At 35.2% G+C, this 27,952-nt stretch overlaps 1 protein-coding gene across 13 annotated transcripts in view; it reads right to left on the bottom strand.

Moving 5' to 3' along the window:
• Window positions 1-2,367: 2,367 nt before the first annotated feature.
• RNF138 (ring finger protein 138) overlaps window positions 2,368-27,952 on the bottom strand; it is a 39,854-nt gene continuing 14,269 nt past the window's right edge. For 4 of the 13 annotated variants that reach the window (XM_086372862.1, XM_086372872.1, XM_086372861.1 and 1 more), the window contains exons 3-8: window positions 17,061-17,226; window positions 15,206-15,321; window positions 8,591-8,647; window positions 5,809-5,920; window positions 4,103-4,210; window positions 2,368-2,552 (exon numbers count right to left, since the gene is read on the bottom strand). In XM_086372862.1, the coding sequence (XP_086228988.1) occupies window positions 2,484-2,552; window positions 4,103-4,210; window positions 5,809-5,920; window positions 8,591-8,647; window positions 15,206-15,321; window positions 17,061-17,226 (628 nt within the window). In that variant the 3' untranslated portion in view covers window positions 2,368-2,483. Of the gene's footprint in view, window positions 2,553-4,102; window positions 5,208-5,808; window positions 5,921-8,590; window positions 8,648-15,205; window positions 15,322-17,060; window positions 17,227-27,952 lie in introns of those variants that run through there. The other 9 variants (XM_086372865.1, XM_086372863.1, XM_086372871.1 and 6 more) reach the window with 5 other exon arrangements.

A 27,952-nucleotide genomic window follows, 5' to 3' on the forward strand; every position in this document is an offset into this window, starting at 1 on the left:
AAATGTCTGTTAACCAGTTAACTAGCTTTCTGCCTGGTTGCTATTAAATTGCAGGGCTTGAAAACCCTGCTGTGTGAACAGTTGATAAAATAGTTTTATAAGTTGATTAACATTTGAAATAAAGATAAAATAGGTTTGTAAAGTTATTCCCAACATACAGCATCAGCATGTGGTAGCTTTCTCCTATCCACGTTTTTAAATGCAAAATAATGGGTTATCTCCTACGTGTCTTCCTGGGTGAGTTATGAGATTTAAATGCTTTCATGTTTGCCTCTAGACAAAATTTTAATTAGACACACAAGTAGGAGAAAACCATGTTTAATTGAAAAATAAAGCAATGTATCTCAAATAAGACTCTGCTTAACAACATAAACTTTTGAGGCCTGTTAAGTGGTACTGTGAAATTTAGGTGTAAAGCATCAACAGTTTCCTCCCTATTCCTAAACCACTGATCAAAGGACGGGAGGTTTTCAACAAGTATTTCCATATTGAGGAGTTCCCAGGTAACAGCAAGTAAAAGTTGGTATTTTCCTTATGAAAAAACTTTTATGAAAGACACCAAAACAATAAAATGATATTTAACTAATCCACAAACTTCAAAACAGTTTCATCAAGATGATCTCTACAATTTTCCTTTAAAGAAGTTCTCAAATCTCAGAATGGTTTTACTTGACATACTGGAAGTACTAAATTCTGAAACAAAGTACTAAAGTTATTGCTTTAAACTGGAAAAATCTATGGTCAAAAGTGTTTTAAAAAGGGTTCATTAAACAGCTATTCTTATAATTACACTCATGTAACTGTGGAGAAACGTTCAACCACATAGTAAACATCACTCTTTAGGGTGACAGAAACAAGGCGTATGTTAAGATGTATGGTTTTTTTGGTGATTGCTATTACTACCCATAAATAAAGTCATTACTGTTTGAAAAAGGTTTTTACAAAACTCCGTTTCAAAATTAACATTTTTATTAAATCAAGTTAAAAAAACATTCACTGTAGAAAAGTCAACAAGGGTTTTAACAAAACCAAAATATACCTTTTTATACAACATATGTATATATTAGCAGCAAACTACTTCTGAGATTTTATGTTCTTTTAGTTATTTATTTTAAAGAAAGCATAAACAATTATATTAGTATGGAATGTCAGCTAATCCACTCTTCAGCTTTATTCTGTGATTTGGGCCTTCTAGTACAAGTTATTTTATGATTTTTATTAATGAATACGAAGAATGAACTCAATTTTGACTAAAATGTAGTGAAATAGAGTGGCTGGTAGGATCCATCTCACTACTATAGTCCCGCATTATCTTTCAGATAACAAATGAGCACCATATAAACATGTAATTGTGTAGGTGTGTAAACTCAATTTTTAAGGTGTCATAGTAGCCAAGTAGACAACTTAGCATTTGACTGTTACTTTAAAAATTTGGTAACATACAAAATTTTAATCAACTCAGATGAACACATCAACCCCATATTATTAGTTTCTTTTAAAAATCTTAATAGAAATTCTGCGTATAACCAGACAAATTGCATGCTTATATGTGTATATACACATACAAAAGTGCATGTATATATACATACACATCTTTAGCTTTGAACAAATTTCTAAACTGAGATGAAGTCAAACCTCTCATTTAAATATATAGAGAGAATGTAATATCACCAACTGCAAGTTTCTAATACAAGTTTCATTGTAGCTAACCAGCAATTCTGTTACTGAAAATTCTGAGGCCAAAGAGCTGTAATTCAGCTTACTGTACTTTAGGCTTACATATTAGTCAGCCAAACAAACAAGATTTGACATTACCAACTTGTCCACCAAAGAAATCAATTTTTCTCTAGATATTTCCTTCTAACAGCAAAAAGGAAATACCTATACAATGAGCTTTTGCTTTTTGAAGAGTTAAAATTATTAAAGAAATCTCACTAGTCTTCAAAAATACTAAACATTATATAAATACAATTTCCTTATAGTTGAATTCTTCAGCTAGAATCTGTATTTAAAAAAGTTTCCTTTGGATTGTTTCATTTAGCACTTCAAGTCTCCATTTGCAACTCAAATAACTGGCTCAGTTTTGTTAGTTTATATTAATCACATCATTCAGAATTTGGTACGGTGTTACCTGTGTACAATAATGTCAATGGGAGGAACTGCACCAAATTTCAAAAGCAAGGGAAAATTCAAGAATATGTAATGCAAAAAAGGTAAGTACATTAGGGATTCTCTTTTCACCATTAATGAAGTATAATCCTTTTAATGTTTATAAAGATAATGTCCTAAGCTTTATCTTTTAACTTATCAAAAGAATTAAGTTTTTACATGGCCCACCTTTATTTTTCAATTAAAAAACTAAAACAATAGACTGAATTACTTTTATTAATATACACATCAAGTTATTGAAATGGTGACTTCCTGTAGTTTTCTCCTTAAAGATGGCACTTGCAGGTACAAAGATGCAGAGGTGTCTACAGCCTTCAAATGTTTACTTGAAAAGATTCTTCAACCGCAGTTTGATACTGGGTTTCCTCATCTAGCTGAAGATTCTAAAAATGTAACGTTAACATGTCAATAGGAAAAACATATTCAATTACTCAATACTTTGCCCAATACATTACACATCTTGATACACATTACATATACTTGAAACTGTTTATAACATAAACTTTAAGAACTAAAATTTAAAAATTCAGTTATAACTATTTATAAATAACTAATAAACAAGAGAGGATCAGCACAGAATGAAATTTGAGAGTTACAATGCCTGATGCTAACCTGAATTAACAGCATCTTAATCATAATATAAAGATTACAACTAAAGTCCACTCAATCTGATTATACTATTACTTCTTAACTTAAACAATTCTATTTCTTTTCAATTATGGTCCATGGATGCTTTAAAATAGGCCTCCTCTTTTACAATCTCAAATAATTAAAATTAAATGTTCTTCTGTGGCAAGGTAAAACAATCTGACAATCAGATCAAAAGTGGTTCACAAAATATATTTTTGTTTTTCCAAACGTAATTCTCCAGATGCAGTAACCTTTCTTACATTGAGAATTCAGAATAATCTATAATTACACCATAAAAATGCTAAAATTATCAGACTACACCTGAATTCTACATATAGTTGACTATTTTTATACAGTATCGCTAAAAAGTACAAATTACACAAAATAAAAATATATATCAAGAATAATGTAATTTCAACACTGGAGGGGCAGAGGAAATGTAAATTCTGTTCCTGCCAATCTCAGAAATGCCCATGCCTGTGCTCACCTAAACATGAAAACAAGTATGTACCATTTCTTATCAGGCTGAATCTTAATAAGACTTTTAATTCACTGAAGATGAATAAAATGCAAATTCATAATTAATAAAAGTCATCTAATTTTTTTAAACTATCAAGACACATTTTGGAAGTAAAAAATTAAATTCATTCTTTGCTCTGGAGATCCATTTTTATATAACTTCCCTCACGTATTCTGTTAAAGCAGTGAACTAAGGCCAGAATCTGCTATTCAGCCTGGCTTTACCCTGGGTCAGGAAGATCCCCTAGAGAAGGGACCCACTTCACTAGTCTTGCCTGGACAATTGCATAGACAGAGGAGTCTGGTGGGCTACAGTCCATGGGGTTGCAGAGTCGGACACAACTGAGTGACTAACACTCTCACTTTCATTACTTAATAAATAAGCTCTGCATTTTTAAAAAGAATGTCTTTCACATGTAGATATTATGAGTTTATAAGCTACTTACACTACACAAGAAATACATCCTCTAGCTGTCATACCAACTTTACTTTTCTAGCATGTATAATTTTTCTTAAATCTAGATAATATTCATATAAATCAGCATCTTGTTAATCCAGGGGTTTGCTCATCCTCTATTAATAACCTCTCTAGTATAGGAGGTGGACAATAAATTCACCACTTAAACAAACCAAAGTTCACCTATGTTATTATAAAATCAACAGAACTTGCTCTTTATCAATCCAACATGATACAGTATTTCACCTCAAAACTCATCCAGACTGAAAGGTTAATGTGACTTCAATATTTAAAAAGTATTTTCTTAATATTGAAAAATTCACTTACCACAAATTCTCCATAATCAAACTGATGTCTTTGATTTAGATGACTAACAAAATTTCTAGTAACCTGGCTAGGATCTCCCCAAGGAAGAGACACACAAATAGGACACGTCTATAAGAAACAGAATATTTCAAATAAAAAATAATGAAAATAACTCAACATTATTATTGAAAGTATTAAAACAACATGTTACCAAAAAATTTTATATGAAGCACTTCTAAGGGCCAAATTTCATGACTAGATTATTTCTAGACCAAATTACCTTAGATAAATTATACTAATCTGACACAACACAATAAAAAGAGAGATATTATATATTCTATTACTTAAATCTGATTATTCTACTTTTTAACAAAAACACCACATCCAGCCTTAACCAACTGTAATGACAATTATCATTAATCAGTATGTAATCTCTGTTCAAGGGGCTCTCAAAGCAAGAACACTTAAGTAGTTTGCCATTCCCACCATGGACCACATTTTGTCAGAACTCACCACCATGACCAATCTGTCTTGGGTGGCCCTGTACCGCATGGCTCATGATTTCATTGAGTTACACAAGGCTGTGATCCATGTGATCATTTTGGTTAGCTTTCTGTGATTGTGGTTTAAGAAATGCAAAAAGGCAAAATGGTTATCTAAGGAGGCCTTACAAACAGCTGAGAAAAGAAGAAAAGCAAAAAGCAATGGAGAAAGGGAAAAATATACCCAACTGAATGAAGAGTTCCAAGGAACAACAAACAGACGTAAGAAAACTTTCTTAGGTGAACAATGCAAAGAAACAGAGGAAAACAATAGAATGGGAAAGACTAGAGATTTCTTCAAGAAAATGAGAGATACCAAGGTAACATTTCATACAAAGATGGGCACAATCAAGGACAGAAAAGGCAAGGACCTAACAGAAGCAGAAGAGATTAAGAAGACGTGGCAAGAATACTCAGAATTGTACAAAAAAGATCTTAATGATCTGGATAACCATTATGGAATGGTCACTCACCTAAAGTGACCCTATGGACTGTATCCTGCCAGGCTCCTCTACCCATGGGACTCTCTAGGCAAGAATACTGGAGTAGGCTGCCATTTCCTTCTCCAGGGGAATCTTCCTGACCTAGGGATCAAACCCACGTCTCTAACGTCTCCTGCATTGGTAGGCGGGTTCTTTACCACTAGAACCACCATTCTGCAAAGATACAATTTACAAAGCTACCCCTCAGTAATGAGTCCTCAGTTCACCTTTCCTTACTTTGCTCTTTTCCTTACTTTGCTCTTCTCTTACTTTACCCTCACAATAAGCCTCTCTCTTCTTATAAGTTAGTTACTGGGATTTTTTTTAAATAAGATTTTTTTGTTTTGATGTGGACAATTTTTAGTCTTTACTGAATTTATTACAATATGCTTCTGTTTTATGTTTTGGTTTCTTGGCCATAAGGTATGTGGGATCTCAGAGACCCCAGACCAGGGATCGAACCCCTACCCACCTCACACTGGAAGGTGAGTCTTAACCACTGGACTGCCAGGGAAGTTTCTAGTTACTAGAATTTTAAGTATCTCATTTTGCTTCATAGTTATCAATCTTTTGATGACAAAATATACCTTACTGATAATGTCCCATCCAAATTTAAATTAACCACTGTCCCTTGTACACACGAAGGGAAATAAATAGAACAGCATTCCTTAAACAGAAGACTGTCGTAAACACACATACTTACCACAGGAACTATCTGAAATAGGTGATTACTGTTACAATGATCCAGTAAACGCTGTCTGGTAAAATTTGATTCTTGACACAAGGGACACTTAAAAGTAGGATGCCCAGAAGAACTAAAAAACAATTTTAAAGTAAGCATACTGAATTTGAAATTGTAATGTAAGAATGATGTACTCCTATTTTTTGATCAATTATTATTTCTTTCTTTAAAAGTTACAATTATTAAACTAAATCTTTGATCAAATCAAAGATTCTCTCATTTTTTGAAAACTATGTTTTCAATAAATAACCTACAAGAGATATTCCCAAACAATCTCAGTTTACAGTTCTCTTATTGTCTAGGAAACTTTTTCATGGTGCCTCTAAAATAGGCCTTAACAAAAAGAAAAACAAACCCAGTTGTCCCATTTATTAAGGAGATCTGAACAACTTAATTCAGTCATTAATGTAACCAGTATATATCACTGTATATCCCTTGAAAATTTTAAATATTCCATGGTGTCCCAGTATGGAAACACCATATCTAGGAAATTAAAATTTTTTAAAGACTTCCATAAATATGGTATATAACTTTAATTTATCCTAGTTTCTAAGAACATACACACAAAATTCACAGAAAAATGAAAACATCAATTATCAGAATGATCAACATTTCAAAATATTTTGAGGATCATACATCAATACCTTTTAATCCCTTAATTTCAGCAAGGGACAGTTCAATATCGACAACTTTGCATAAATTATGCATGGAAGAAACCTGACCACAGTGACACAGAAAAGCTAACTACTTCCAATTTAATTGGATCCGTAAAGCAACTGATGCCTTTCTAAACTGCTAAATACCAGCATTATGTCTCAAGACTTAACAATTTAAAAATTTTAATTTAAAAATCCATCATTGGAGAAATGTCTGTTTAGTTCTTTGGCCCATTTTTTGATTGGGTCATTTATTTTTCTGGAATTGAGCTGCAGGAGTTGCTTTTATATTTTTGAGATTAATTCTTTGTCAGTTTCTTCATTTGCTATTATTTTCTCCCATTCTGAAGGCTGTCTTTTCACCTTGCCTATAGTTTCCTTCATAGTGCAAAAGCTTAAATTAGGTCCCATTTGTTTATTTTTGCTTTTATTTACATTACTCTGGGAGGTGGGTCATAGAGGATCCTGTTATGGTTTACGTCAGAGTGTTTTGCCTATGTTTTCCTCTAGGAGTTTTATGGTTTCTGGTCTTACATTTTGATCTTCAATCCATTTTGAGTTTATTTTTGTATATGGTGTTAGAAAGTATTCTAGTTTCATTCTTTTATAAGTGGTTGACCAGTTTTCCCAGCACCACTTGTTAAAGAGACTGTCTTTTCTCCATTGTATATTCTTGCTTCCTTTGTCAAATATAAGGTGTCCATAGATGTGTGGATTTATTTCTGGGCTTTCTATTTTGTTCCACTGATCTATATTTCTGTCTTTGTGCCAGTACCATACTGGTCTTGATGGCTGTAGCTTTGTAGTATAGCCTGAAGTCAGGCAGGTTGATTTCTCCAGTTCCATTCTTCTTTCTCAAGACTGCTTTGGCTATTCGAGGTTTTTTTGTATTTCCATACAAAGTGTGAAATTATTTGTCCTAGTTCTCTGAAAAATACCGTTGGTAGCTTGATAGGGACTGCATTGAGTCTATAGATTGCTTTGGGTAGTATACTCATTTTCACTATATTGATTCTTTCAATCCATGAACATGGTAGATTTCTCCATCTATTTGTGTCATCTTTGATTTCTTTCATCAGTGTTTAATAGTTTTCTATACATAGGTCTTTTGTTTCTTTAGGTAGCTTTACTTCTAAGTATTTTATTCTTTTTGGTGCAATGGTGAATGGAATTGTTTCCTTAATTTCTCTTTCTGTTTTCTCATTGTTAGTGTATAGGAATACAACGGGTTTCTGTGTTAATTTTGTATCCTGCAACTTTACTACATTCATTGATTAGCTCTAGTAATTTTCTGGTGGAGTCTTTAGGGTTTTCTACGTAGAGGATCATGTCATCTGCAAACAGTGAGAGTTTTACTTCTTTTCCTATCTGGATTCCTTTTATTTCTTTTTCTTCTCTGATTGCTGTGGCTAAAACTTCCAAAACTATGTTGAATAGTAGTGGTGAGAGTGGGCATCCTTGTCTTGTTCCTGACTTTAGGGGAATTGATTTCGACAAACAGATAAGAAAGCTGTGGTACATATATACAGTAGAATATTACTCAGCTATTAAAAAGAATGCATTTGAATCAGTTCTAATGAGGTGGATGAAACTGGAGCCTATTATACAGAGCGAAACACCAATACAGTATATTAACGCATATATATGGAATTTAGAAAGATGGTAACGATGATCCTATATGCGAGACAGCAAAAGAGACACAGATATAAAGAGATTTTTGGACTCTGTGGGAGAAGGCAAGGGTGGGATGATTTGAGAGAATAGCATTTAAACATGTATATTATCATATGTGAAACAGATTGCCAGTCTAGGTTTGACGCATGAAACAGGGTGCTCAGGGCTGGTGCACTGGGATGACCCTGAGGGACAGAATGGGGAGGGAGGTGGGAGGGGGGTTCAGGATGGGGGACACATGTGATTCATGTGAATGTATGGCAAAAACTACCACAGTGTTGTAGAGTAATTAGCCTCCAACTAAAATAAATAATTTTTTTAATTAAAATAAAAATAAATTAAAAAAATAAAAATCCATCAGTACAAAGTGATAGGTATTATTTACTAAAGTAATAGAAATTTCCAAAGCTTACCCTGTATTCTCTTGGTAAGTTTCTATGTTATCAGATGCAGATGTTTCACTCCTGTTACTAAAGAATAATTGGTGGGGGGTGGGGGAGGGAAGACAAGTTAATACCTCAAGTAATAAAGCACGATACAGATTCATTATGTGCTAATGAAGACAACTAGTCTGAATTTGTTTGAAAAGCCTGAACTTCAAATAGTTTGAACTATGATATAATTATGGCATTAATTATTTTTTAAATAAATTCTGGTAAGAAGACTGCTTATGATGTCCTTATCATATCCTCTAAAACTTAACTTAGATATAGTTATAAAAGTATAGAGAATACAGAATTCTGCAGAATTATATTAAATCCACAGCATGAGTATTTCCCCAGGTCCTTTAGACTTTCAAATTAAGAGACTCTACCTCTACCTGGACTAGTAAGTTTTTGAATGCTGGGGCAGGATCAAGAATTTGTGAACTTTCTGGCTTGTAACTAGCACATAGCTTAGGGTTGCAGCATCCAAAATGGAGCAGGTTAAGAAAATATTTGAATGTTCACTGTTTATATTTTCCAAAAAGGAACTAGGCTTTCTGACATTTAACATAGAGAATAACTTGATGTCCTCACTCGGACCCCATGCCAGTGTCGTGTGTCACTTGCAGTATTAGAGAAAATCCTGAGAAAGGTGGGCATGCTATGGGGATTGTCACCTATGCATTACAGAATTTCATCAATGTAGTCAATTTTATAAAAACAAGACCTTTCAATAGCAGAAACATTAAAATAAAAATGAGATAGGCAGTGGACCAAAAAACTGTACCACACAAGAGCTTTGCTTACATCTGAGTATGAGTTAAAGAGTTGTAAAGCTTAGAAAACTGATTATTCATTTTTCTTTTAACAGAATGACAAGCAATACTGTATCATCTACCTAACAGATGTTCTCCAATGACAGTCATTTCCCTTCTGGGAAAATACTGTTGTTGTGTCTCCACACATATTCTCCACAAGGAAGCTTCCCTGATTTCAGAAGCTTTTTAGAAGACTACTAACCATTATTTTGTATCTTTTTAGCAGTTATTAATCTGTTTCTGCAGCTAAAGGTAGAAACTAAAAACTGCTTTTAAAATAAATTTAAACTATGGAGATTACATTCATTAAAAGGATGTTATGACTTTAGCAAAAACAGGATGTCACTTGTTTTTTTAAGTCTCATATCTATACTTGGTAACAGATTTTTAAACTGTTTTCAAATCTTCCAAATAAATATAATCATTGGGTTTTGAACATACCCTTATAAAACATTATAAAAACTTCCAAATGGTTTGTAAGAACTATAACATCAAAAAAGATAAAAATTTCAACAAAAGCCCTTCTGAGATTTATCAAACAGGATTTAAAAATACAGGAATCTCAACCTATGACATATTTCTTCCATTTGGATCTGTTATTTTGTGTGTTGTAGCTATCTTTTTCAGCCATGATAGTCATCAAGACCAAGTATCAATAATCTAAAGATTTGGATCTAAATCCAAATCTTTAAATTATTGTCACTGTATTAAATCAAGATTTTAAGAAATTTTAGAAATCAGAGTCAGCAATATTGTTTTCAATAAAAACAGTATTAAAACTTTAAGAATGAAAATATTTTATACCATTAAACAAAGCAAACATTTTTTAATTGGTGGAAAATTGCTTAAAAATTTTGTGATGGTTTCTGCTGTGCAAACTTCTCTTTAAAGTACCTTTTTCATCTTAAGCATTTGCATGTTTTATAAAATAAAGTATCAATCAGTACTATAAAATACATGCTTAACCTTAAACACACATATACTGGGAGTATATTCTCAATTTTTTTCACTGGTAGGATACGCATCACAAAACTTCCAATTTGAAGCACTTTAATATCAAAGTTAATGCCCTTTTAAAATGCTTTTCCCCTCTACCTCCTCTTACAGTTTCTCTACTTTCCATTATTACTTAGTTATCATCATCGTTCTAGCCCTTCCTGACTATATCATGCCTACACTACTACTGGTTGCCTACTCATATATTCTAGAAACGTACAAATGAGCTCAACAACAGAATATCTATTACTGGAAACCATATATCAATTTTTAAAAAACAATCATTTTATCTGATACAGAAAAACCATTCAATAAAATTCAACCTCCATAAATGGAAACAAAAGCAAAAAACCCTCTGATCACCCACAATGCTTTTAAAAATACAATGCCTAAACTTAAATAGCAGACTATCTGGGAATGGAGCCAGACACATATACTTTTATAATCACATTAAAGATTCTAATTTGAGTAAGAACTATTCAATGGAGAAATCTTAAAATTCAGGATGACAGAAACCACAGAACAGATGAAGAATATCTATGTTAAAAAACTATAGTAGTTCATTAAGTAGTAAACTATACTTAATAATAAAATTTTAGACACATTCCCACTAAAATCAAGAATTTTTAAAAGGTACCTGTTATTTAATACTGATAAAGATCCTATTTAATGCAATAAATCAAGTATGAAATAAAGCAGTAAGAAACAAAATTGCACTGACAAACTAAATAAGTTTCTATGTAATAAATCCAAAAGAATACACAGGAAAATTATTTAGAACTATTACAACTAGTCACCAAGGTTTCTAAATACAAAATTACATAAAAATCCTTAATATTCCTATTCACTAGTAATAGCCATTTAGATTACAAAACAAGAAAAAAAGATCTATTTGTACAGCAACAAAAACTAAAGGCTTTCCTAGCAACTAACATTTTCACTGTCACTACTACTAGGAAAAGATGTGTGTGTGTGTGCGCTCAGTTGTGTCTAACTCTTTGCCATCCCTCAAGGACTCCAGCCCACCAGGCTCCTCTGTCCATGGGATTCTCCAGGAAAGAACACTGGAGTGGGTTGACATTTCCTTCTCCAGGGGGTCTTCCCAACACAGGCATTGAACCCATGTCTCTTGAGTCTCCTGCACTGGCAGGCAGGTTCTTTACCACTAGCACGACCTGGGAAGCCAGGAAACGATATACTAGAACATATTCATGTGTGCTCTAAATTGACTTCTTTTAGTGCATTTTTTTAAATGGAGAGACAAACAGATGGGAAACGGTGGGAAAAATAAGTATCATATGATGCCAGTTCTCTCCAAATTAATATACAATTTCAGTAAATTCAAACAATGCTGCCAATTAAAATCTCTACAGAGATTTTTTGGAAGCTCAAAAGTCTGATCCTAAAATTCATGTGGAATAACAAAGAGCTAAAAATAAGAGAAACAATTTAATAAGTACAATAAGGAGAACTTTCCCTAGCTGATCTGATATTAAAACCTATTGTTGAAGCCACAATAATTAATGTAACATGGTTCTTGAGGAATAAATGAAGCAACACAACAGAACAGAGATGTATAGGACCAAAATGGCATCAGAAATCAGTGGGAGTGCAATGGGTAAGCCTCGCCCTGGGAAAACCACCTTCGTGATCATGGTATCTCCCCTGCCAGGTAAGTATAAGACACTGATGTATAGATCAGTCTTATGGACTCTGTGGGAGAGGGAGAGGGTGGGGAGATTTGGGAGAATAGCAATGAAACATGTATAATATCATGTATGAAACGAGTCGCCAGTCCAGGTTCGATGCACGATACTGGATGCTTGGGGATGGTGCACTGGGACGACCCAGAGGGAGGGTATGAGGAGGGAGGAGGGAGGAGGGTTCAGGATGGGGAACACAGGTATACCTGTGGTAGATTCATTTCGATATTTGGCAAAACTAATACAATATTGTAAAGTTTAAAAATAAAATAAAATAAAATAAATAAATAAATAAAATATGTGGTACCTAGCAGACGCACAGTGAAAAAAAAAAGAAAGAAATCAGTGGGAAACAATGGACTCCTCAATGAATGGTACTAGGACAAATGGTTATCACCTGGGGAAAACTTTTCCTACCTCACATTATACATCCAAAACAAATGCACAGGATATAAACATCATGAATAAGACTAGGAAGCCCATTCTATTAATACTAGATTAAAAAAAGACAGACAAGTAAACAAGAAAGACTTCAGAGTAACTAACACTTGGTCTAAGTTTTCTAAGAGAAGAAAAAGTCCACTAGCTGACAAAGTGTATGGGTTAGAATGGTGGCGAAAGTGTGGAGGTGAGGCAATGACGATGATTATGATGATGATGATAATTTAAAACTAATATTTAGGAAACTCTCTGGAGGTCCAGTGGTTAGGGGGCCTCCCTTGTGGCTCAGTTGGTAAAGAATCTGTCTGCAATGTGGGAAACCTGGGTTTGATTCCTGGGTTGGGAAGATCCCCTGGAGAAGGGAAAGGATACCCACTCCAGTATTCTGGCCTGGAGAATTCCAGGGACTAAGCCCATGGGGTCGCAGAGCGTCAGACACGACTGAGAAACTTTCAAAACTAGTGGTTAGGACTCTGGGACTTTCACTGCTGAGACTGCAGGTTCAATCCCTGGTCAAGGAACTAAGATTCCACAAGCTGCATGGTGTGACCAAAACAGAAAACAAGAAAGAAAAAAAAAAAAGCTTAACATTCATTGTTTTACTTGTATTGACCTATTTATTGACTCCCAATCCAATAAGGTGTTTAGTAGTATCATCACTACCCCTTTCTCTTTCAACCAAATGAGAAAACTGAGGTATACTTTCTTGCCAAACTCATACAATTAGTAAAGGAAAGAGTCTGGTACCCAGGCAGTCTGGTTCCAAGCCTTCATATTTAACAACTAAGTTATTCTGTTTCTCAAGAATGGAAAGGATATGGTGGGAATAATTCAACATAGCTAAGGCATATGATGCAGTAATGAGTAACCAAGAAGGACAAAGACTAAAAAAGAAATGTGAGTGCAAATAAGAAAGGGCTTTAGAATAAGGGATTTTGTCTTATTAAGCTAGTTGCTGAATTAGATCATTGAACTCCTTGAGAATTTTGATATTCTCTCTCCAGAAAAATGCACACATAGTACATACACACACAATGGCAGTTTAGGTAGTTCACGGAATTCAGGATGAGGAACACTGCTATGGGGCATGGGAAGTCATTGACAAGGTACAGAGGGAAGCTACAAAGAGAAAAAGGTCAGAGCTACACTTCTGAAATACACTTTGACAAGAGCATGCAGAACAGACTAGTGGAGGACCACCAAGTAAAAGAATACTCTGTTGTTCAAGCGAGAGATGATGGAGACTTGATGGGGAAGAGACAGTAGGGCAGAAGAAGAATACAGATAAAGAATACTGCTATTACCTATGACCAGCGGGATCTGGGGAATAAGAGGGAAGAAGGCAAGTCTCATGAGAAGAAAACTGAGTTATTTAACAAGTAATGACTACCCAAATCATACACTAGGAACTTTGCTAAGAGACAGAGACATGATTGTTGAACAAGACAAAGATAATCCCTGCACTTAAGAATAATCTACTGAGTTAATAAAAAATTGTTGAGTAATTCCAATACAGCAGAAGTATAACTTAAAAAAAAAAAAATCAGAAGGAATGAACCTAAGGGGATAAAAAGAAAAAAAATCACAAAATAGGAGTGACCAATTTCATCCAATGACACTGAGCCAAGTAAAATGAAAAGACTAGTAATCTAAAAAACAAGTAACCAAAAAATTATTAAAAACCTTTACCAGAACAGTTTTAACTAAGGAGTTGAGAAGAAGCTTTATTATACTATGAGCGCTTAAGAGTGGTTAAATAACTGAAAATTAGCAACATGTAAAATGAAATGCTACTAAAATAAAATCTTAAAGACTTTGCTTAACATATCGTCTCCTGGGAGTCTTTCTATAAAACTGCCAATACTGCCTTTCTTTACACAATTGTGTGTGCTTGCTGTTGATTTTTTAAAAAATTAAACATCTCATTTAGAGATACACGCATGGGTGATAATACCATAAAGAAAACAAAAGAATGAATAACCCGAAAAAGAGGATAGTGGTTACCTCTGGGAGTATGGGGTTCAAATGAGTTCAAATGAGTTCAAGGAGACTCTAAGGGGCTGGAAAATGCTATATAATTTTTGATTTGGGTTAGTGAATAACCAGGGATTTGCTTTGCAACTAACTTTTAAACCACACGTGTGCATTCTGGCCATTCTTATGCATAAATACATTTCATAAAAATGTTTAATATACATAAACCTGATACAATAAGATACATATCAAACCAAAACCTAGCTTTAAAAGAATTGAGACTAACATAGAACTAATAATAGTACCAAGTCTCACTTTTACATGACATGTTTTACCAAAATAAAGATTTCAAACAACTAGTAAAAAGATTCTAGTTTGCAAACACATTACTGAAAAGGGATTTCCTCTAGTTTTCAAGTAATTTCAGCTGCAAAAGACAACACCTTCAATTCACAAATCTGTTTTTCACTCAGACATGTAAATTTTCTTAAAATAATTTTTACTTAAGCTTAAGATGAGCACAAAGTCAATTTCCCAGATTCAATTTAACATGTGTCAAACTTATGAAGACAGGCAATTTAAAAACATAAACACACATAAATAAAACAAAAAATATCTTACATAGCCTCCCCCAAATTTTCATTTTAACTATAAAAATAAATATTGCTTACCTGTTTCCTACTGAATCTTGAGAGATCTGAAAGTTTGGAATGATAGAAGAAACACCATATTCATCTTGATACTTCTTACAAGATTTGTAATGATGTCTCATGCGATAGAATTTAATCTGTAAATTATTGATTAAAAAAGCAATGTGACTTTCAAAAGAACAAACATTATATGATGCCATTTATATAAGGCAGAAGAGAATTCAGAGATATAATGTAGAACATAGGTTACTAGATGGGGTGGGGAAGATGGAAGGGCAGGGGAACAGCAAGTTACAAGTTAACAGGTACAGATTTTCTGTTTGGGATGATGAAAAAATTCTGGAAATAGATAGTGGTGACTGTTACACAATGCAGTGAATGTACTTAATACCACTGTATTGTACACTTAAAAATGGTGTGTTTTCTACATTACCATTCATAATACTGCACTAATTGTTCACTTGATGCCTCATTAAATTGTGTATATATGTGTGTACATATATATAATACATATATATCATATACATATCATGTTTTCTTAGCAAATGGAAGTATATGTAGATGTTTATTATATAAAAAATAAGGTTTACCATGATCTTTCACTTATTAAAAAAAAACTAAGAAAAGGCTATTTTACATTATGCATTTTCACCATATTAAAAAAAAATTTAAAAATCTTTAACGTATTGTGACTTTTAGTTTAAAAGAGAATTCATTAAGATTTGAGACACTGCCAACAAGAGGAAAAAAATAAGACAAAAACAGGTAAGTAAATAATCCATTTAAACAAGAGATTTTTTTTTTAAGTAAATTAACTCTAAAAATAAGTTTCTGTCCATTAGATGCAGAGAAAATGTAGATGAGTCCAACAGTCCATAAACAAAATTAATAAATAATTTTATACTTCTAAAAATACTATTAATAGACACAAAATAATATTAAAAGTATTAAGAAGTTGCCTCATGGCACTAGGCATATTTTTCTTTCTTTAACTACTGTAACCTGGCAGAGTTAGAAAATGCTTTAAAAAACCAAGTTCCCAAATTAACACTTGGAACATTTTTCAGTTTCTCTCTAAGGAGCAGAGCCAGAAATCTCAAGTATATTTTCCAACTTCACTTCATTGCCTTGTCAGTTAACACCTCCCTCAAAGAGATGGAAAATCAGGTATGTCTTGTGTGAATGCATAAAACAGCAATTGGTTTTGCTCAAAGACTTTATTTGCTGTTTGAGAAAGTGGCTGTGATAAATCTATAAATAAACCAATATACTCAAAGCCTAACTACCTCTCACCATTTCACTCCGTCTCCAAAAGACAAAATAAAATCCAGATTGGAGAATTAATGTCGGTTATTTGCCAATACCTGATTTTTCCCATCTGTTCCTTAAAAAGTAAGGAGTTTTCTGCCAAATACTTAGTGATTTTTTTAGATAAACACATAAATATCCAAGGAGAGTGGGCAGTTAGAGAGTTCCCCTTGACTACATAATCCATTTGGCCCATTTCTACAGGCAAAATGACAGTAATAATGCTACCAGAAAAACTACTTACGAGCTCAAAGTGTACCAGAAACGGGGTTTAAGGGAGTTAAATGGCAGTTTGTTCATTCAGTTCATTTAGTAGGTAAATCAAGAGTGATTACTTTGAAAAAATGCCATGCTAAACATTATGGCAAATTCAAGGACATATCTTCTGGTCTCTGTTCTCAGTAAGTTTATTATCTAGAAAGATCTACAGCCATAACTTTTCTGGCCTTTTTTACCCTGTTCCCAACCTAAATAATTTTTCTTCAGAACAGTACACACCAAGATAATTCAATCAGAAATCTCAAAACAGAAGTTTGACTTTCAAAGAACTACATCACATTTACTCTACCTGTTTTGCACAGCATCTGCAGCTACCAGAAAATTTCCTCATGATATTTTCAAGGTCTAAGGCCCGTTCAGGACATGCTCTCTCTCTTCTAGTCACATTTCCACGACAGAGGGGACAATGTATTCCGCTTTCTCTCATTGCAGTCAGGAAACACTTTCTACAAAAACTAAACCAAACATATGTGACACGTTACTATAGGAAAAAGTACTCTTTTCATTTTGATGATTAAAGACAGCAGTTATGAATACGTAATAATGCTAGGGTATTTGTATGTGAATAAACCTAGAATTTTTAAAACTATATATTAATTTCTCAGTATAAAACTAGTGTCTGGACTAGATGGGAATATAAAAGAAACTACACATAAGTCTTTTAACTTTTAACATAATACAGGAAAAATCAGAGAAAGCATGGTACAAAAGAATGACTGAATCCTATCCTGTGTTGCTTAGCAGCTGTGTGATTTTTAGGCGACACACTTAATCACAATGGGTCTCCATTTCCTTCCCTAACAAAATAAGAGAATGGACCACACATGAGCTTTTGTCTCAAACTGATATACTTCAAGATGTTGTTCTACATGATATGAATATGTCTCCTACAGAAACTTTTTCAGAAACTGAAGTATTCAAAGCTATTAAGGTTTCTCTGCTACAGAAACCAAATGATGCCCAAACTTTTGTGGTCAGGATATATGAAAATTCCCACAATATGCAATGGAACATGATTTGAGAAATACTTGAGAATCCATCCAGTTCTAAATATATAAAACCAACATTCTAATTGCAACCAAATTCACCAAAATCTTCTCCCCTAACCTAAACAAATACCAAAGCTGAACCTCTTGCTTTTAGAAAAAACAGATAAAAATCACAGCCATCTCTATCTGGGGTCCAGAATCATTTAATCCAAACCCCTATAAATACAAATACAAATCTTTCACATCTATACTATCAAAAGTTGAGAGATAAAAGTATGATAACATATCACTCTGAGTTTCTCAACTATGTAGCATTGAACAAGTGACTCTTCTTTAAAATCAGTTTCCTCACACATACAATAATGTTTCTATGTATACTTGGCAGGCTTGTTCAGAGGATTAAGACAGGTCATGCAGTCTTATTACATGTATAAAAACACTTACTACAGTATTTTTGACAGTCAGGAAAGTGCTCAATAAATATAAGGTAACATCACTAAGGTAGCACAGAAGAGATCACAATACATTAAAACATTAAAAATACTCATCATAAACAAGAGTCAAAGAAATGCAAAACAAACTAGATGGGAGATTTTTTTTTCAGTTGTCAAAACACTAGTTTTTAAAAATAATAATAATACGCAGACATAAAGGAGAGAAAAATTTATAAGTGCTCTGTATTTCTAAACTGCAACTTGTAAATAAATAACAAAATCCTTACTGAAGGTGTTCCAAAACTCTTAATGACATTTTCAGCTTTAAAAACCATCATCTTTAAGTTTAATTGTTTAAATTAAAAACTGAAATTTTACATTTTTTGGTAAATTTTTAGTACAACATATTTTAATTCTTTATTTCAATGTTTGCATTCTTTAATCAGAGGGACGGTTAAAAAGAAAAAAGGAGAGGAAGAGTCAGACAAAAAAAAGCTCATAAGACTAACTGGAACAATAGTCTAGACCATGATACAGTCTACATTAAGGGAGAGGTAGGAAGGAGGAATAGAGGATCACTATTTTAGAAACACAGTTATCAGTGTCTATGATCCTGTATGAAGGGAATGTCCTAAGTTAAAAAATAAAATATGACTTTTTGACAATTACTTGTGGGAGAATGAAAAAGAAAAGCATTTCTGATTTTGAAGACTGAGTAAAAAGTAACTGTATTAACCAAGTTAAGAAACACTGGAAGAGACGAGTGAGTAAAAGGTGACAGTATTAACCAAGTTGAGAAATACTGGAAAAGTTGGTTTGACAGAAAAGTACAAATTTAAAACACCTACAAAAACCTCAATGCACAATATCCAGTAAACAAGTAGAAAGATGGATATGAAAATTAGGGGGAATATTTGGAGAGCAGACAAGATGAGACAAACACTAAAGAAACAATCTAGAGAAATAAAAACATTTAAAGGAAGGTTCAAAGAACCAGAAGAACTAAGAGTAAATAATGTTATAGAAGCTGAGTCTAGTAAACTAACAAAAAGAAATAGTAATTAAAGAGATAAAGGTAAAGCCATCACCAAACTATTAAGCTTAACATTTCTCTTTAAATAAAAATTGAAACGGCCAGGCTTCCCTAGTGGCTCAGTGCTAAAGAATCCACCTGCCAATGCAATGTGGGAGACACAGGTTCCATCCTGATCCAAGAAGATCCCACCTGCCACAGAGCAACTAAGCCCATGTGCCACAACTACTAAGCCTGTGTTCTGGAGCCCAGGAGCCACAACTACTGAGCCCATGTGCCGCAACTAAAGAGTCAATGTGCAGCAACTACCAAAGAACAGACATGGCTTCTCACGCTTCACCAGAGAAGCCACAGCAATGAGAAGCCTGCACACCGCAACTGGAGAGTAGCTCCCACTCACCACAATTAGGAAAAAAGTGCCCTCACAGCAACAAAGCCCCAATACAGCCATCAATAGATACACATAAAAAATTATTGTTTTGAAAAATTGAAACTAAGTTCGTATCAACAAAATTCATTACAAAAAAGATAACCATGCATAAAATTGATGGAGCATGAGTGAACAAAATGAAGCAGGTTAGAATAACTATCAGCAAGTAAATTAGTCAATATGCTGGCTAACTTAACAATTAACTACAAATAAAATATAAACACAGAATATTAAAAGATTTTTTGAAACCTGATGTACAAACAAAAGTTGTATGGGGGGAGTAAATAAAATAAAGCACAATTTCAAAGTACACTTATTCAATATCTAAAATAGTATCAATCTGATGACACTACATACCCACCAGAGTGACCAAAATGAAAAAAGTGGAAAATACCAAGTGTTGAGGATGATGTGAAACCAACCTAAATTTGCATTCGATGTTATAAAAGTATAAACTGATATGAATATTTTGAAGATTAATACAACCATTTGGCAGAATCTAATATAGACCAGTGGGCTTCCCCCATGGCTCAACAGTAAAGAATCTGCCTGCCATGCAGGAACCTCAAGAGATTAGAGTTTAATCCCTACATCAGGAAGATCCCCTGGAGAAGGGGATGGCAACCTACTCCAGTATTCTTGCCTGGAGAATCTCATGGACAGAGAAGCCCGGTGGGCAGCCCATGGGATTGCAAAGAGTCAGACACGACTGAATCAACTTAGCACACACAATTACAGACCAGTAATTTCACTCCAAAGTATATACCCAACTGACTTGCATATATGATCAGAAGAAATGTCCTGGGAAGTTCACTGCCACACTATATGTAACAGCCAACAACACAAATGTCCATCAACAGAATAATGCATAAGCATTATAGCATATCCACAAAATGGAAACTCTAATATACTGCAATGAGAATGAATTCAGATGAACAATGTTGAGCTTTGGAAGCCAGATATGAAAGACTACAAAGTGCATGATTCTACTCTTATAAAGATCAAAGAGCAGGTAAGACTACTGTTAAAAGTCAAAACCACTGTGTCCTGAAGAAATGGGATATACAGCTCAGAGAAGTGAGGAGTTTCTAAAGTGCTGGTGATGGAGTCCTGGAGTTTAGTTGTTTGACATGGGTGTTGAATACACAGATGTGCTCTGTATGAAAAAAATTCACTGAGCTGGAATTAAATTTTCTCAATTAGGAGTAAAAACAGGGGTAAATATGTTTAAACTTATAAAAATAACTAAATTATCTTCTAACAGGACCTAAAATAAAACAAACCAAAAGCCTATCTGGGCTCTCTACTGTATACTCAACTGAGCATATCTATCTTTCCAACCAGGGATCGAACCCAGGTCTCCTGCATTGCAAGCAGATGATTTACCACTGAGCCACCAGGGAACCAAATGGATACAAAAACAATATGCTGTCTACAAGAGACCCACCTCAAACCTAGGGACACATACAGACAAAATGAGGGGCTGGAAAAAGATATTGGAGACCAAAAAAAAGTAGGAACAGCAATACTCAGATAAAGTAGACTTTAAAGACTATGACAAGAGACAAAGAAGGACACTACACAATGATCAAGGAATCAACCCAAGAATATAATATAATAATTATAAACATATATGCACCCAACATAGGAGCACCTCAATATGTAAGGCAAATGCTAACAAGTATGAAAGGGGAAATTAACAGTAGCATAGTAATAGTGGGGGACTTTAATACTCCACTTACACCTATGGATAAAACAACCAACAGAAAATTAGCAAGGAAACACAAGCTCTAAATGATACAATGGACCAATTAGATCTAGTTGATATCTACAGGGCATTTCATCCAAAAACAGTGGATTTCACCTTTCTCTCAAGTGAACACGGATCATTCTCCAGGAGAGATCACATCCTGCGCCACAAATCTAGCCACGGTAAATTTTAAAAATGAAATGATTTCAAGCATCTTTCCTGATCACAACGTTGTAAGATTAGATATCAACTACAGAAAGGAAAAAAAAAAAAAAAACTACAAAAAACACAAACATATGGAGGCTAAACAATACGCTCCTGAATAACCGACTGATCACAGAAGAAATCAAAAAGGAAATCAAAATATGCACAGAAACAAATGAAAACGAAAACACACAACACCACCTATGGGATTCAGTAAAAGCAGTGCTAAAAGGGAAGTTCACAGCAATACAAGCTTACCTCAGGAAACAAGAGAAACATCAAATAAGCAACCTAACTTCAAATGTAAAGCAACTAGAAAAGGAAGAAAAGAAGAACCCCAAAGTTAATGGAAAGAAATCATAAAAATAAGAGCAGAAGTAAATGAAAAAGAAACAAAAGAGACTATAGCAAAGATCAACAAAACTAAAAGCTGACTCTTGAGAAGATACATAAAATAGACAAACTGTTAGCCAGACTCATCAGGGAAAAAAGGAGAAGAATCAAATCAATAAAGTTAGAAATAAAAATGGAGAAATCACAACAGACAACACAAACACAAAAGATCATAAGAGACTATTATGAGCAACTATATGCCAAAAAATGGGCAACTTGGAAAAAATGGACAAATTCTTATAAAACTATAACCTTCCAAAACTGAGCCAGAAAGAAACAGAAAATCTAAACAGACCAATCACAAGCACGGACATCAAAACTGTAATCAAAAATCTTCCAACAAACAAAAGTCCAGGACCAAATGGGATTACAAGTGAATTCTATCAAAAATTTAGAGAAACGCTAACACCTATTCTAATCAAACTCTTCCAGAAAACTGCAGAGAAAGGCAAACTCCCAAACTCATTCTATGAGGCCACCATCATCTTGATACCAAAACCAGACAAAGATTTGTAACGAATGCCACGAAAAAAGAAAACTACAGGCCATTATCATTGATGAACAAAGATGCAAAAATCCTCAACAAAATTCTAGCAAACAGAATCCAGCAACATATTAAAAAGATCATACATCATGACCAAGAGAGCCTTATTCCAGGGATGCAAGAATTCTTCAATATTCACAAATCAATCAATGTGATACAACGTATTAACAAATTGAAAAATAAAAACCATATGATTAACTCAATAGATGCAGAGAAAGCCTTTGACAAAATTCAACACCCATTTATAATAAAAACTCTCCAGAAGGCAGGCATAGAAGGAACATGGTGGTGGTTTACTCATTAAGTCGTGTCCAACTCTTGTGATCCCATGGACTGTAGCCTGCCAGGCTCCTCTGTCCATGGGGTTCTCCAGGCAAGAATACTGGAATGGGTCGCCATTTTCTCCTCCACATGATCTTCCCAACCCAGGAATGAAACCCAGGTCTCCTGCACTGCAGGCAGATTCTTTACCAACTGAGCTATGAGGGAAGCCTCCACCTCGATATAATAAAACCCAGAGCAAACATTATCCTCAATGGCAAAAAATTGAAAGCATTTTCTCTAAATTTAGGAACAAGACAAGGGAGCCCACGCTCACCACTACTATTCAACATAGTTTTAGAAGTCCTAGCCACAGCAATTGGAGAAGAAAAAGAAATAAAAGGAATCCAGAGTGGAATAGAAGCAGCAAAACTCTCAGTGTTTGCAGAGGACATGATCCTCTACAGAGAAAACCTTAGAGATACCACCAAAAAATTACTAGAGCTAATCAATAAATATACTAAAATTACAGGATATAAAATTAATACACAGAAATGCCTCACATTCCTATACACTAACAATAAAAAAATAGAGATATTAAGAAAACAATCCCATTTACAATTGCAATGAAAAGAATAAAATATTTATGAATAAATCTACCTAAAGAAACAAAAGACCTCTATATCAGATCAGATCAGATCAGAGATCAGTCACTCAGTCGTGTCCGACTCTTTGCGACCCCATGAATCGCAGCACGCCAGGCCTCCCTGTCCATCACCAACTCCCAGAGTTCACTGAGACTCACCTCCATCGAGTCAGTGATGCCATCCAGCCATCTCATCCTCTGTCGTTCCCTTCTCCTCTTGCCCCCAATCCCTCCCAGCATCAGAGACTTTTCCAATGAGTCAACTCTTCGCATGAGGTGGCCAAAGTACAGGAGTTTCAGCTTTAGCATCATTCCTTCCAAAGAAATCCCAGGGCTGATCTCCTTCAGAATGGACTGGTTGGATCTCCTTGCAGTCCAAGGGACTCTCAACAGTCTTCTCCAACACCACAGTTCAAAAGCATCAATTCTTTGGTGCTCAGCTTACTTCACAGTCCAACTCTCACATCCATACATGACCACAGGAAAAACCATAGCCTTGACCAAACGAATCTTTGTTGGCAAAGTAATGTCTCTGCTTTTGAATATGCTCTCTAGGTTGGTCATAACTTTCCTTCCAAGGAGTAAGCGTCTTTTAATTTCATGGCTGCAGTCACCACCTATAGTGATTTTGGAGCCCAGAAAAATAGTCTGACACTGTTTCCACTGTTTCCCCATCTATTTCCCATGAACTGATGGGACCGGATGCCATGATCTTCGTTTTCTGTATGTTGAGCTTTAAGCCAACTTTTTCACTTTCCACTTTCACTTTCATCAAGAGGCTTTTTAGTTCCTCTTCACTTCCTGCCATAAGGGTGGTGTCATCTGCATATCTGACGTTATTGATATTTCTCCTGGCAATCTTGATTCCAGCTTGTGTTTCTTCCAGTCCAGTGTTTCTCATTTTGTACTCGGCATATAAGTTAAATAAACAGGGTGACAATATACAGCCATGACCAACTCATTTTCCTATTTGGAACCAGTCTGTTGTTCCACGTCCAGTTCTAATTGTTGCTTCCTGACCTGCATACAAATTTCTCAAGAGGCAGATCAGGTGGTCTGGAATTCCCATCTCTTTCAGAATTTTCCACAGTTTCTTGTGATCCATACAGCCAAAGGCTTTGGCATAGTCAATAAAGCAGAAATAGATGTTTTTTCCGGAACTCTCTTGCTTTTTCCATGATCCAGCAGATGTTGACAATTTGATCTCTGGTTCCTCTGCCTTTTCTAAAACCAGCTTGAACATCAGGAAGTTCACGGTTCAGGTATTGCTGAAGCATGGCTTGGAGAATTTTGAGCATTACTTTACTAGCGTGTGAGATGAGTGCAATTGTGTGGTAGTTTGAGCATTCTTTGGCATTGCCTTTCTTTGGGATTGGAATGAAAACTGACCTTTTCCAGTCCTGTGGCCACTGCGGAGTTTTCCAAATTTGCTGGCATATTGAGTGCAGCACTTTCACAGCATCATCTTTCAGGATTTGGAATAGCTCAACTGGAATTCCATCACCTCCACTAGCTTTGTTCGTAGTGATGCTTTCTAAGGCCCACTTGACTTCACATTCCAGGATGTCTGGCTCTAGGCCAGTGATCACACCACCGTGATTATCTGGGTCGTGAAGATCTTTTTTGTACAGTTCTTCTGTGTATTCTTGCCATCTCTTCTTAATATCTTCTGCTTCTGTTAGGTCCATACCATTTCTGTCCTTTATCGAGCCCATCTTTGCATTAAATGTTCCTTTGGTATCTCTGATTTTCTTGAAGAGATACCTAGTCTTTCCCATTCTGTTGTTTTCCTCTATTTCTTTGCATTGGTCACTGAAGAAGGCTTTCTTATCTCTTCTTGCTATTCTTTGGAACTCTGTATTCAGATGTTTATATCTTTCCTTTTCTCCTTTGCTTTTCGCTTCTCTTCTTTTCACAGCTATTTGTAAGGCCTCCCCAGACAGCCATTTTGCTTTTTTGCATTTCTTTTCCATGGGGATGGTCTTGATCCCTGTCTCCTGTACAATGTCACAAACCTCATTCCATAGTTCATCAGGCACTCTATCTATCAGATCTAGGCCCTTAAATCTATTTCTCACTTCCACTGTATAATCATAAGGGATTTGATTTAGGTCATACCTGAATGGTCTAGTGGTTTTCCCTACTTTCTTCAATTTCAGTCTGAATTTGGCAATAAGGAGTTCATGATTTGAGCCACTCAGCTCCCGGTCTTGTTTTTGCTGACTGTATAGAGCTTCTCCATCTTTGGCTGCACAGAATATAATCAGTCTGATTTCGGTGTTGACCATCTGGTGATGTCCATGTATAGAGTCTTCTCTTGTGTTTTTGGAAGAGGGTGTTTGTTATGATCAGTGCATTTTCTTGGCAAAACTCTATTAGTATTTGCCCTGCTTCATTCTGTATTTCAAGGCCAAATGTGCCTGTTACTCCAGGTGTTTCTTGACTTCCTACTTTTGCATTCCAGTCCCCTATAATGAAAAGGACATCTTTTTTGGGTGTTAGTTCTAAAAGGTCTTGTAGGTCTTCACAGAACCGTTCAACTTCAGCTTCTTCAGCATTACTGGTTGAGACATAGACTTGGATTACTGTGATATTGAATGGTTTGCCTTGGAAACGAACAGAGATCATTCTGTCGTTTTTGAGATTGCATCCAAGTACTGCATTTCGGACTCTTCTGTTGACCATGATGGCCACTCCATTTCTTCTGAGGGATTCCTGCCCGCAGTAGGAGATATAATGGTCATCTGAGTTAAATTCACCCATTCCAGTCCATTTCAGTTCGCTGATTCCTAGAATGTCGACATTCACTCTTGCCATCTCTTGTTTGACCACTTCCAATTTGCCTTGATTCATGGACCTGACATTCCAGGTTCCTATGCAATATTGCTCTTTACAGCATCGGACCTTGCTTCTATTACCAGTCACATCCACAGCTGGGTATTGTTTTTGCTTTGGCTCCATCCCTTCATTCTTTCTGGAGTTATTTCTCCACTGATCTCCAGTAACATATTGGGCACCTACTGACCTGGGGAGTTTCTCTTTCAGTATCCTATCATTTTGCCTTTTCATACTGTTCATGGGGTTCTCAAGGCAAGAATACTGAAGTGGTTTGCCATTCCCGACCTAATTAATCTTAAGAGCTTTGGCACGGCAAAGGAAACTATTAGCAAGGTGAAAATGCAGCATTCCAAATGGGAGAAAATAATAGCAAATGAAACACCCAACAAAGAATTAATCTCCAAAGTATACAAGCAGCTCATGCAGCTCAACACCAGAAAAACGAACCCCATCAAAAAAGTGGGCCAAAGAACTAAAGACATTTCTCCAAAGAAGACATACAGATGGCTAATAAACACATGAAAAGATGCTTAACATCAATCATTATTAGAGAAATGCAAATGAAAACCACAATGAGGTATCATCTCACAACAGTCAGAAAGGCCGCCATCAAAAGTCTACGAACAATAAATGCTGGAGAGAAGGCAACCCTCTTACACTGTTGTTGGGAATGCAAACTGGTATAGCCACTATGGAGAACAGTGTGGAGATTCCTTAAAAAACTGGAAATAGAACTTCTATACAACCCAGCAATCCCACTGCTGGGCATACACACCGAGGAAACCAGAACCAAAACACAAATGTACCCCAATGTTCATTGAGCACTTATAAACAGTTCATTGAGCCGTTTACAACAGCTAAGACATGGAAGCAACCTAGATATCCGTGGGCAGATGAATGGCTAAGCGGGTACATATACACAATGGAATATTACTCAGCTATAAAAAGGAATGCATTTGAATCAGTTTTAATAAAGTGGATGAAACTGGATCCTATTGTACAGAGTGAAGTAAGTCAGAAAGAGAAATACCAATACAGCATATTAATGCATATATATGGAATTTAGAAAGATGGTAACAACGATCCTATATACAAGGCAGCAAAAGAGACAGATGTAACGAACAGACTTTTGGACTTTGGGATAGGCAAGGGTGGAATGATTTGAGAGAATATTACTGAAACATGCATATTACCATATGTAAAAGAGATGACCAAGGCAAGTTCAATGCATGAAGCAGGGTACTCAAAGCCGGTGCTCTGGGGCAACCTAGAGGAATGTGGTGGAGAGGAAGTAGGAGGGGGATTCCGGATAGCGGGGGGTCAAATGTGCACCCGTGGCTGATTCATGTCAATATGTGGCAAAAACCACAATACTGTAAGGTAATTATCCTCAGTCATGTCTGACTCTTTGTGACACCATGGACTGCAGCACGCCAAGCCTCCCTGTCTATCACCATCACCCAGAGCTTGCTCAAACTCATGTCCATCGAGTTGGTGATGCCATCCAACCATCTCATTCTCCGTCGTCCCCTTCTCCTCCTCCTTCAATTTCTCCCAGTACCAGGGTCTTTTCCAATGAGTCAGTTCTTTGCATGAAGTGGCCAAAGTAGTAGAGTTTCAGCTTCAACATCAGTCCTTCCAATGAATATTCAGGACTGA

Source organism: Bos grunniens, chromosome 24 (assembly GCF_055505025.1).
Source record: "Bos grunniens cultivar Pamir isolate PY7600 chromosome 24, Bosgru_T2T1.0, whole genome shotgun sequence".
Lineage (NCBI taxonomy): Eukaryota > Metazoa > Chordata > Mammalia > Artiodactyla > Bovidae > Bos > Bos grunniens.